The 12,497-nt window shown below is 37.9% G+C and overlaps 1 protein-coding gene across 1 annotated transcript in view; it reads left to right on the forward strand.

Annotated features, from left to right (window-relative positions):
* MSH4 (mutS homolog 4) overlaps positions 1 to 1,948 on the forward strand; it is a 94,855-nt gene extending 92,907 nt beyond the window's left edge. The window contains exon 20 of the mRNA XM_062193401.1: positions 1,757 to 1,948. Within this exon, the coding sequence (XP_062049385.1) occupies positions 1,757 to 1,948 (192 nt within the window). The remainder of the gene's footprint in view (positions 1 to 1,756) is intronic.
* The last annotated feature ends 10,549 nt before the right edge of the window (positions 1,949 to 12,497 follow it).

A 12,497-nucleotide genomic window follows, 5' to 3' on the forward strand; every position in this document is an offset into this window, starting at 1 on the left:
TGTATGGAGCTTCTGGCTCATGGCTTTGGCCTTGCCCAGCCCTAGTCGTTGGGAGACTTTAGGGAGTGAAACAATGAATGGTAGATTGATGTCTCTTTCTCTTTCTCTTTCTCTCCTCCCTGTCCCCTCACTCCCTGTCACTATGCCTTTCTTATAGATGTAAATAAATTAACATTTTTAAAAAGTTGGACTGCTTAGCCTAGTGTTAAAATTCTTCTATAATTTATCAAACTAGTCTTAGGATTACCTGTATCAAAATCACTTGGGTTACTGGGTACCATCCTAAATTTCCAAGGATCTCCTGTGACTCAAAAATTTGCCTTTTAACCACACTTCAGATGATTCTAAAGTTAGTTCACTTCTATTTTATGATCCTCCTTTTTTTTGCTACACTAATCAAATACACCAGTCAGTTTCATGTAATTTTCATTTCCACCAGATTGAACTACTTCTTATTTCATCACTTCATTGTATACCATGCTTTCTGATGTTCCTTCTCTGTTTCCTCTATCCAGAATACTGTTCCTTCTAAGCTTTTCTATTCTTCAAGATTCACTCCAAATTGTTTATCTTATATAATGTTTTCTTGATCTGAACTAGAATTGAGTTTCTCTTCCTTTCAGTATTTTCTGTCTCACTTTTGGGACTTTCTATTATTACAATAATCCATTGCTTATACACAAGTCTTTTTACTATAAGACTTTAAACTCCTTGAGTTCTATTGTAATGGCAGATGTATGTAGACACAAACAGAAGAATTGGGGTCTGGCACAAAGATGATAGATATTCAGTAACTTTTATTTAAATTATCAACTAATTGGTGATTGATCAGTATATCAAATGGGTGAGTGAATATATGGTACTTTTATCTACTTCATGGAATCTTACCTTTATTTCCTCTAGTGAAAGTAGAAAACTATCTGGAATTGCTTGTTATTAGAAAGAATTGGAGGCATTGTGTTTCTAGGACACTTGCTAAGAGTTTACTTAAACAGTTAAGATTGAAAATGTTGATTTATTCATTTGGGTCAAACATAGAAGTAAATTAAGAATTTTTCAGCTATGTTCCCAATCCTGAAGTTTTATACAAGGACTGAATATCTGAAGGCTTTCCACATTCCCATTTTAATACTATATCTAAGGTATCATTAATTATAGTTTATTAAGAATTAAGGTATAGCTTCATATAGTCATTTATGTTGTATATTTTTAAAATGTAATATTTCTCTTAGGTTCCAGGAGTTTCTATATGTGCACTCACTTTAGGTGCAAGCAATATTCTGATAACATATACTGTCCACTAATTTATTTGTTGGGGAGTTAAAGTAGGAAATAACAGAGTTGTACTTTGTGTGACATTTAAAATCATAATTACTGTATAGCAATGAGCAGTGCTATTTTCCCATATCTTTTTAATGAGAAAATATCTGTAAAACCTATCTCTAGTGAATTTTCTAATACTTTTTGATATTGTGTTGAAAAATTTGACTTGTTTAGCAGAATTTTTTTCACTGAAAAGTGACTTTCAGAGATCTAAGGATCTGTCCTGAAGCAGTAAATACTCAAGAGAAATTTCTGTATACCAAATAATATTTCTTTATTTCTTTTGGTATATTCTTGGTTAGTTGGATGGAACTGATTTTCGTTTGCCCTTAAGTTCATTCAATATTTATATGGAACAAGATAGACTATTACATTTTCAACAAAAATCATAATAGTGATATTTTAATTTTCACATGTATTTTTTCAAAAACAGCAAAACCAAAGGAGTACCCCTGAGATGGAAAAACAGAGAGCTGTGTACCATCTAGCCACGAGGCTTATACAAACTGCTAGAAATTCTCAGTTGAATCCAGAGAGTTTACGAACATATTTACTTAATCTGAGGAAGAAATATGAAGAAGATTTTCTCACGCCTGACCAAGTTCCAGAAAATACAGAAGAATAACAAGTATTCATGTCTTATATTAGTAGAACTAATATATCTTGATATGAGGAACCTAGAATTACTTTTTCTCCTTATAGCAAAATCTGCTGTTTATATTTTAATTGAAAATTAAACTATATTAACCTCAGAATCAGCTAAATAATTTAAGCTTCTGGCAGTTAATTAGAAGACACTCAGAAGGAAAAGAGCATGACAGATTATGAGGGCAGGAAGAAAAAGAGAGGGGACAATAAAAGGCAGAAAGTGAGGTAGCAGTGGAAGAAAAGCAAGAAGAAGCAGGTGCAAAGTATCAAACATGCTGAATATCATTTACTCAAATGCATTGAATTCCTTTAGATTTACCCTCAATATAAGATTCTGCCAGATTTTAAAGAAATGTTTTATCAATTAAAATTTTTGGTAGAAAAACTGCAATCAACTGATTAATACTTTTTGTTTTGGGTTTCAGATACTGAAATAAAAATATCTTAAAATTAAATTACTTTTCTTTTTTTTTAAACTTTTAACCTTTTATCTAAGGTATATAAGATTCATGCATTGCAAAAATACAAATTTAGGTACATAGTGATTCTTCCCACCCTACCCATGCTTCCACCTGCACTCCACCCTCCTTGCCATTCCTTTTCCTATTCCCATTCTTATTTTTTACTAAGATCTATTTTCAATTGATGTAATACACAGAAGAATAACCTATTCTAAGTAAAGAGTTCAACAAATTGTATGAAGAAAAACATGTTCCTCAGCAGTCAAAACAAGCGCTGTTTAAAGTCATTGCATCTCAAAGTGTTAATTTCCCTTCTATAGATTTACCGTTTAGGTACTCTGTTAGATACCACAGATCAGGGAGAACAAATGGTAATTGTCCTTTTGGGACTGGTTTATTTAACTAAGAATGATGTTTTCCAGTTGGATTCATTTTGTTGCAAACAACAGGATTTCATTTTTTTTTTTCATAACACTGCAGTATTCCATGGTGAACGTATCCCATAATTTCTTTATCCAGTCTTCAGTTGACAGGCCTTTGGGTTGATTCCATATCTTAGCTATTGTGAATTGAGCTGCAGTAAACATGGGGGTACAGATAACTCATATGCTGATTTCATTTCCCTTGGATAAATTCTCAGGAGTGGAAGGGCTGAGTTCTATGGTATGTCTACATTCAGATTTCTGAGATATCTCCATGCTCTCTTCCACAGTGGCTACACCAGTTTACATTCCCACCAATGGTGGATTAATGTACCTTTCCCCCCACATCCTCACCAGCATTTGCTGTTTGTTGATTTCTATATGAAAGCCCTTCTAACAGGGGTGAGGTAAAACCTCATTGTGGTTTTGACTTGCATTTCCCTGATGGCTAGTGATCCTGAACATTTTTTCATGTGTCCATTGGCCATTTGGATTTCCTCTTTTGAAAAATGCATGTTTAAGTCCTTTGCTCATTTCTTAACTGGGTTGTTTGTTTTTGTTGTTGAGTTTCTTGAGTTCTTTATATATTCTGGATATTAATCCTTTATTAGTAGCATAGTTTGCAGATAATTTCTCCCATTCTGTTGGTTGCCTCTTCACTTTGCTGAGAGTTTCTTTTGCAGTGCAGAAGCGTCTCAATTTGATGTAGTTCCATTTGTCAATTTTGGCTTTGAGTGCCTTTGCTTTTGGGATCTTTTCCAAGAACTCTTTGCCTCTGCCAGTGTCTTGCAGGATTTCCCTAATGTTCTCTAATAATTTGATGGTGTCAAGTCATAGATTTAGATCTTTAATCCATGTGGAGTGGATTTTTGCGTAAGGTGTAAGGTAGGGGTCTTGCTTCATCACTTCTGTATGTGGAAATCCAATTTTCCCAGCACCATTTGTTGAAGAGACTGTCCTTGCTCCGGGGATTGGTTTTAGCTCCTTGGTCAGATTTAAGTTGGTTTAGATGTTTTAAATGCTTTCTAGAGTTTCTATTCTATTCCATTAGTGTATCCATCTATTTTTGTACCAGTATTAGGCTGTTTTGATTATAACTGTCTTGTAGTATGTCTTAAAATCTGGTATTGTGATGCCTCTGGCTTTGTTTTTGTTGTATAAGATTGCTTTAGCTATTTGAGATCTCCTGTGCCTCCATATGAATTTCAGCATCACTCTTTCTAGATCTGAGAAGAGTGTCTTTGGTATTTTGATTGGTATTTCATTGAATCTGTAAATTGCTTTTGGCAGTATGGACATTTAGATGATATTGATTCCTCCAATCCATGCACATGGAAGATTTTTCCATTTTTTATATCTTCTTTTATTCCTTTCTTTAATGTTTTGTAATTTTCATTGTAGCAATCTTTGACACCCTTGGTTAAATTTTTTCCAAGGTATTTGATTTTTTTTTAGATATTATGAATGGGATTGATCTTAGAAGCTCAGTCTCAGCCTTGGCATTTTCTGTGTATACAAAGGCTGTTGATTTTTGTGTATCGATTTTATATCCTGCTACCAAACATTTATTTCCTGCTACCAAACGTTTATATGAGTTAGAATAGTCTCTTAGTGGAGTCTTTTGGATCCCCTGTATCTAGATTCATTTTATCTGCAAATAGGGATAATTTTTCTGAATCTCTTTGATTTCCTTTTCTTGCCTGATGGCCCTGGCTAAAACTTCCAGGACTATATTGAATAGCAATGGTGAAAGTGGGCATTCTTGTCTGGTACTGGATCTCAGTGGGAATTCTTCCAGCTTCTCCCTATTCAATATGACACTGGCCATGGGTTTGTCATAAATTGCCTTGATTGTGTTGAGGAATGTTCCTTCTATACTCAATTTGCTTAGAGTTTTCATCATGAAAGGGTATCGTATTTTATCAAATGCTTTCTCTGCATCTACTGAAATTCATATGGTTTTTGTTCAGCATTTTGTTAATGTGATGTATCACATTGATTGATTTGTGAACGTTGAACCATCCCTGCATACTAGGGATAAATCCCACTTGGTCTGGGTGGATGAGCTTTCTGATGTATTATTGGATTTGATTGGCTAGAATTTTGTTGAGGATGTTTGCATCTATGTTCATCAGGGAAATTGGTCTGTAATTCTCTTTCTCTTTTGCATCTTTTTCAGGTTTAGGAATTAAGGTGATGCTGGCTTCGTAAAAAAAGAATTTTGGAGCATTCCCTCCCTTTCATTTAGAGTTAGTTCTTCTTTAAATGTCTGGTAGAATTCAGCAGTGAATCCATCTGGTCCTGAGCTTTTCTTCGCTGAGAGGGCTCTTTCTTGATTTCTGTTAACATGGAATATCTTTTTCTGTTCTTTATCTTTCAGTCTGCATGTATCATTGTTAGTGAGATGTGCTTGTTTCTTGTAGGCAGAAAATATATGGTTCTTATTTTTTAATCCATTCCACCTGCTTGTATCTTTTATCTGGAGACTTGAGGCCATTACATTCAATGTGACTATTGAAAAGTGACGACTTGGCTGTGCCATTTTTCCATGAATATTCCTGTATTTTTACTTTTTATTTTCTTTGTACTTTTATTGGGAGATTTTCTGCTTTTGTCTTCTTTCATAGTGATGACCTGTGTTTCTGTGTTTCCATGTGTTGCTCATCCTTAAGCATCTTTTGTAAGGCTGGATGAGTGATGACAAATTCTTTCAGTTTCTGTTTGTTATGAAAGGTCTTTATTTCACTTTTATTCATAAATGAGAGCTCTGCAGGGCATGGTATTATGGGTTGACATTTTTTTTCCTAATACTTAAAATATATCTTGCCATTCTCTCCTAGTCTTTGTGGTTTCCGATGAGAATTCAGCTGTGAGTCTCATTGGAGATCCTGTGAAAATAATCTGGCATTTCTGTCATGTACATTTAGAATCTTTTCTTTATGTTTCACTGTGTAGAGTTTGACTACAATGTGTTATGGTTAAGATCTTTTCTGGTCATGTCTATTAGGAGTTCTCTGTGCTTCCTGTACTTGGATGTCCCTTTCTCCAAGTTAGGGAAATCTTCTGTAATTATTTCACTAATCCAATTCTGTCTTTCCATACCTTCAGGAACTCCTAAGACCCATATGTTGGGACATTTGATGATATCCCATAAATCACCAGCACTTTTTAATTTTTCTAATTTATTATTCTTCTTTTTTTTTCCAAAGAGTTGTCTCCTAACTCAGATATTCTCTTTTCTGCCTCACCAAGTCTGTTGTTAAGGCTTTCTACCACATTTGTTATTTGATCTATTGAATTCTTCATTTCTAATATTTCATATTGATTTCTCTTTATAATCTTAGTTTCTTGGGAAAAATTTTCTTCATGTCATGTATACTTTCTTTGATTCATGGATTTGCTTCTGATTTCTTCTAAGTAACCCTGCAACCAATTATTTGAATTCTATTTTCAGAATATCTTCAGTCTTTTCATCTGCACATTCTGGTATGTGTTCCTTTATGGCCCTCCTGTTGTCTTCTTTATTCTTGTATATTGAATTTCTGCATTTATTTTTAGGCATTTGTAGAGATATTTGTTTTGTTGTTTTGTTTTCCCCTCTGATGGTTTTTATCTTTGGAGTATGCCTCTGTGGCTAAGTGTTGTGTCTGTTCTTTCAGTGATAACCCGGAAGTGTGGGCTGAGTGTTGCCAGGGACATCAGTTTGGTGCTGCAGGGTGAGGAGTGTGTCCAAGATCACACTCAAGTTGGGCATGGTAAATCTCTATTTGTTTGTTTTTTTTTTTTTTTTTTTTTTTTTTTTTCAGAGAGGAGGTTTGATTAGCTCTGTTGGTATAGTCTCATGCTCACCTCCTCTCTTCTACAGAGACCAGTGCCTGGATGCTAGCCCCAGTGGGTGCAATATTTGTCTGCAGTGCCACAAGTACCATACAAAGGATCTGTCCAGTCCTTGGATCCTACAGCAATGTCCCTCACCAGGGAATCAGGGAACCCCGAGCATATGGATTTGCCTACAGTGACTGCCCAAATACCCAGCCACACCCTGTGCCCTCCCCTGCAACCACGGTGTTTTCACAGTCCCAGCACAGAAGCATCATGAGCACCTGGCCCCCTTTCAATTCTCCCAGCCATACTCAGGCATCTCCTCTTGGCTTTTTGCTGAGCATCTGACACAAGCTGTTACAACTGTTAAATTATGTTCAACATGGTACCCGCCCTCACGGTATGCCAGTGCTGCTGGGTGGTCAGGGAGAAAGGAATGTGCCCCTTTATTTACCTCTAGGTTGTCAGGTACACTCTCTCCCACAGGGCTCCAAGCCAGACTCATGCCAGACTCTTCCTGCAGCTTTATCACCAGTGGCATCAGTTGCTGTCCTTTGGTCTCACCTCACTCTCCAAAGCTGGTCCTGAGGCTCTTGGCTGCTGTGTTGTATCCGTGTTTGTGCTGTGTCCACACCCTCCATGGAGACCCACTAGACCCTGTCTAGTTTTCTCTCTAACTCTTCCCTGAGATTGCATTCTCTCCCCCTTTTTTTTAAAGTATCTTTTGGAATTTCCTCAAAATTAAATTACTTTTCTTAAACTTTTATGTGTGTTAGAAGCATACCAAAAAGCAAGTTAAATGAAGATGTAATTATTTTATCCTTTTACTATAGAGTAGAGCTGAACTCTGGGGAGAAAATCCATTCTTTAATATTAAGATTTGTTCTAGGCCGGCGCCGTGGCTTAACAGGCTAATCCTCCACCTTGCGGCGCTGGCACACCGGGTTCTAATCCCGGTTGGAGTGCCGGATTCTATCCCGGTTGCCCCTCTTCCAGGCCAGCTCTCTGCTATGGCCCGGGAAGGCAGTGGAGGATGGCCCAAGTCCTTGGGCCCTGCACCCGTATGGGAGACCAGGAGAAGCACCTGGCTCCTGGCTTCGGATCAGCGAGATGCGCCATCCGCAGCGGCCATTGGAGGGTGAACCAACAGCAAAAAGGAAGACCTTTCTCTCTGTTTCTCTCTCACTATCTACTCTGCCTGTCAAAAAAAAAATTTTTTCTAAAAAAAAAATATATATATATTTGTTCTACTCTTCAGTTGCTCTTTGCATTTGCCTTTCTCTAAAATTTTATAAATTCTCTTGTAATTCAGCCTTTCAAGAAAAATGCCCATAGTGTTTGAGTTTAGTTTACACCTCAAAGCATTCTTTCAGCCTGTTCCATCTTTCTCCCAGAAAAAATATCCTACATAGACTAATCTTTTTCAAGTCTAGTTTAGTGGCCAGCATTTTGGTGCAGCAAATTAAACTACTGTCTGTAACACCAGCATCTGATATCTGAGCACTGAATCAAGTTACCACTGCTCCACTTCCAATATAGCTCACTGCATCTGCTACTGGGAAAGCCTGGGAATATGGTACAAGTGCTTGGGTCCCCACCATCCACTTGGGAGACCCGATGGAGTTCAGGCACCTGGATTTAGCATGACCCAGCCTGGCTGTTGTGGTCATTTGAGGGAATGACCCAACACATGGAAGATCTCTGCATCTCCCCGATCTCTCTGTGTCACTTTTCAAATAAATAAAAATAAATCTTAAAAAAGAGGTCTAGGGGGGCCGACACTGTGGTATAGCGGGTAAAGCCACCATCTGCAGTGCCGGCATCTCACACAGGCCCTGGTTTGGGTCCCAACTGCTCCACATCCAATCCAGCTTTCTGCTATGGCCTGGGAAAGCAGTAGAAGATGGCCTAAGTTCTTGGGTTCCTGTACCTACATGGGAGACCTGAAGGAAGCTCCTGGCTCCTGGCTTCAGATCAGCCCAGCTGCAGCTATTGTGGCCATCTGAGAGTGAACCAGTGGATGGAAGACCCCTCTCTCTGTCTCTATTTCTGCCTCTCTCTAACTCTGCCTTTCAAATAAAATAAAATCTTTTTTAATTAAACTTTTATTTAATGAATATAAATTTTCAAAGTACAGCTTATGAGTTACAATGGCTTCCCCCCTCCCATAACATCCCTCCCACACACAACCATCCCCTTTCCCGCTCCCTCTCCCCTTCCAATCACATCAAGATTCATTTTCAATTCTCTTTATATACAGATCAGTTTAGTATATATTAGGTAAAGATTTCAACAGTTTGCCCCCATATAGCAACACAAAGTGAAAAAAAAATACTATTGGAGTACTAGTTATAGCATTAAATAAGTGTACAGCACATTAAAGACAGAGATCCTACATAATATATTTTTTTAAATTAATTAATTTTCTATGCCATTTCCAATTTAACACCAGTTTTTTTTTCATTTCCAATTATCTTTATATACAGAAGATCGATTCAGTATGTAATTAGTAAAGATCTCATCAGTTTGTACCCACGCAGAAACACAAAGTGTAAAAATACTGTTTCAGTACTAGATATAGCATCACTGCACATTAGACAACACATTAAGGACAGATCCCATATGGGGTGTAAGTACACAGTGACTCCTGTTGCTGACTTAACAATTTGACACTCCTGTTCATGGCGTCAGTAATCTCCCTAGGCTCTAGTCATGAGTTGCCATGGCTATGGAAGCCTTTAGAGTTCGCTGACTTTGATCTTATTCCGATAGGGTCATAGTCAAAGTGGAAGTTCTCTCCTCCCTTCAGAGAAAGGTACCTCCTTCTTTAATGGCCCCGTTCCTTCCACTGGGATCTCACTCACAGAGTTCTTTCATTTAGGTCTTCTTCTTTTTTTTTTTTCTTTTCCATGGTATCTTGGCTTTCCATGCCTACAATACTCTCATGGGCTCTTCAGCCAGATCCGAATGGAGGAGAAAGGCAACTTACTCTCATGCCTAGGAAATAGTACATTTCTTTTTAAATTAATGTACAGTAAAACTTAATTTTTGGTCAGCCTTCCTGTATTAATGGATTCATGTATCCACCACCTCAATCAGTATACAAAATGATTCCATTGATCTGAAGGATTGCCTTCATGGTGGTTCCTTTATAGTCTAATCTCCTGATTCCTAACTTTAACCCACCGATTTTCTTTCTCTATTTTCTTTCCATACTTTTTTCCCCAAGAATATCTGGCAAACAGAATCAGATAATATATATAACCATGTAAGTTTGCTTTCAATTCACATAATATATTTGTGATCCTTATTCTTATACCTTTTTATTGCTGAAAACTGGTTAATGCCTGGATCACAGTTTAGGTATTAATTTATTTAAGGACATTTGGATTTCCAAATTTTGATGAGTATACCTAAAACTACTTTTCACAGATTTTTGTGGGAGTATAAGTTTTTATTTATCTAGATTAAATAGGAGTAAAATAGTTATGTGGTAAGTATATATTTACTTTTTTAGGATCTATTTTATTTTATTTGAAAGGCAGCATTATAGAGAGGGAGTGACAGAGAAAGAGGTCTTCTATTTACTGGCTCACTCCTGAAATGGCTGTAATGACAAAGTCTAGGCCAGGCCAAAGCCAAGATCCTGAAACTCCATCTGCACTTCCCAGCTGGGTAGCAGGGGCCTAAGCATTTGGATCATCTTCTGCTGCATTCCCAGGCGTATTAGCAGGGAACTAGATAGAAGTGGACCTGCCAGGACTGGAACCTGCACTCACCTGGGACACAGACATTGTAGGCATCAGCTTAACCTGCTATGCCACAAAGCTAGCCCCCAGTGTGTATATTTCCCTTTATAATGAGTGTCTAAGCTGTTTTTCAGAGTGCCTGTGCCATTTTGCATCCCTAACTGTTGTGTATGAAAGTTCCATGTGCACTGCTACTTGGTATTGTCATTTTTAAATTTAGCCTTTTTAATAGGTACATAATGAGTTATATTTTCCTTTTCTTTAATTTTAAAGCTGCTCTGATATATCTTTAGTCACAGAGATTTTTTTTTAATTTTTTAATTTTAATTTTTTGACAGGCAGAGCGGACAGTGAGAGAGAGAGAGAGAGAGAGGTCTTCCTTTTGCCGTTGGTTCACCCTCCAAAGCGGCCGGAGCATCGTGCTGATCTGAAGCCAGGAGCCAGGTGCTTCTCCTGGTCTCCCATGCAGGTGCAGGGCCCAAGGACTTGGGCCATCCTCCACTGCACTCTTGGGCCATAGCAGAGAGCTGGCCTGGAAGAGGGGCAACCAGGACAGAATCTGGCACCCCGACCGGGACTAGAACCTGGGGTGCCAGCGCCGCAGGCGGAGGATTAGCCTATTGAGCCGTGGCACCGGCACAGAGATGTTTTATTTCTCTTTTTGCTGAATTATTTTTTAAGATACTTTTAGCTTATTCTCTCTGGTAGTACATTTTTAAATCTGACCCTTGAGGCTTAAGTTTTAGAGTAGATACTACTTTTAGAAAACCACAGACCAAATCTAATTCAATAAATGTTTACTATGGATGAGGCAACATGTTAGATATTAGTAGTACAAAAATAAGATATCTGATTTTAAAGACCTTGGATGTAGTAAAGAAAAAAAAAACCTGTTAGGCTTAGAGCAACAAGTGATAAATCCATTGACAGAGGAACATATTAAAGTAATCACACAAAGAGTGTAGAAACTTTGTGAGTCAAAAGAAAAATTCTTTTTTAAGATTTATTTGATTTTTAGAAAGGCAGAGTTAGGGTAGTACAGAGAGAGATCTTCTGTCTACTGCTTCACTCCCCAAATGACCACAATGACTGGAGCTCGGCTGTCTGAAGCCGGGAGCTGGGAGCTGCTTCTGGGTCTCCGACATGGGTGGCAGGGTCAGGACTTGCACCATCTTCTGCTGCTTTCCCAGGCTCATTAGCAGGGATCTGGATCAGAAGTGGAGTAGTTAGAACTCGAAGTGGCTCCTATATGGGATCCCAGTGTTGCAGGTGGTGACTTTACCCAGTACACCACAATGCCAGCCTCCAGAGGAAATTAAAGGTTAAAATATACCAGGTATCTAGTAAGGAAAGGATGTTTCACATAGAAGTATGAGCATATATAAAGACAAAGAGATGTGAAACAGCAGTTTGATTTAGCTGCAGTAAAGGATGCATATTTAAGGGGTGACAGCCCCAGCTAAGTGCAGGTGTTGGTTGCATAGCAGGTTAAACTACTTCTTGGGACTCCCACACCCCTAATCAATGTGTCTGAGATCAGTCCAGCCTGTGCTTCCAATCCATCATCCTAATATGTGCCCTTGGAGGCAGCAGATGATGGCTCAAGTACTTGAGTCTCTGCCACTCACAAGTGTCAAGAGATACAAATGGAATTCCTGGCTCTTGGTTTCAGCCTGATCCAGCCTAGCTGTTGCAGTGATTTGGGAAGTGAACCAGCAGATGGAAGATCTCTTTTTCTGTTTTTCTGCTTTTCAAATAAATGAATAAAAATTAAGCAAAAAGGCATGACAAAAATGAAAGTAGGTACATTGTATCAACTATTCTATAGACTTTTGCAAAGTTTTTTTTTTTAGCACTAACCTCTCTTTTTTTTTTCTTTTCTTTTTCTTTTTTTTAACTTTTATTTAATGAATATAAATTTCCAGTGTACAGCTTATGGATTACAATGGCTTCCCCCTCCCATAACTTCCCTCCCACCCGCAACCCTCCCCTCTCCCGCTCCCTCTCCCCTTCCATTTGCATCAAGATTCATTTTCAATTCTCTTTATATACAGAAGATCAATTTAGTATAA

Source organism: Lepus europaeus, chromosome 5, assembly GCF_033115175.1.
Source record: "Lepus europaeus isolate LE1 chromosome 5, mLepTim1.pri, whole genome shotgun sequence".
Lineage (NCBI taxonomy): Eukaryota > Metazoa > Chordata > Mammalia > Lagomorpha > Leporidae > Lepus > Lepus europaeus.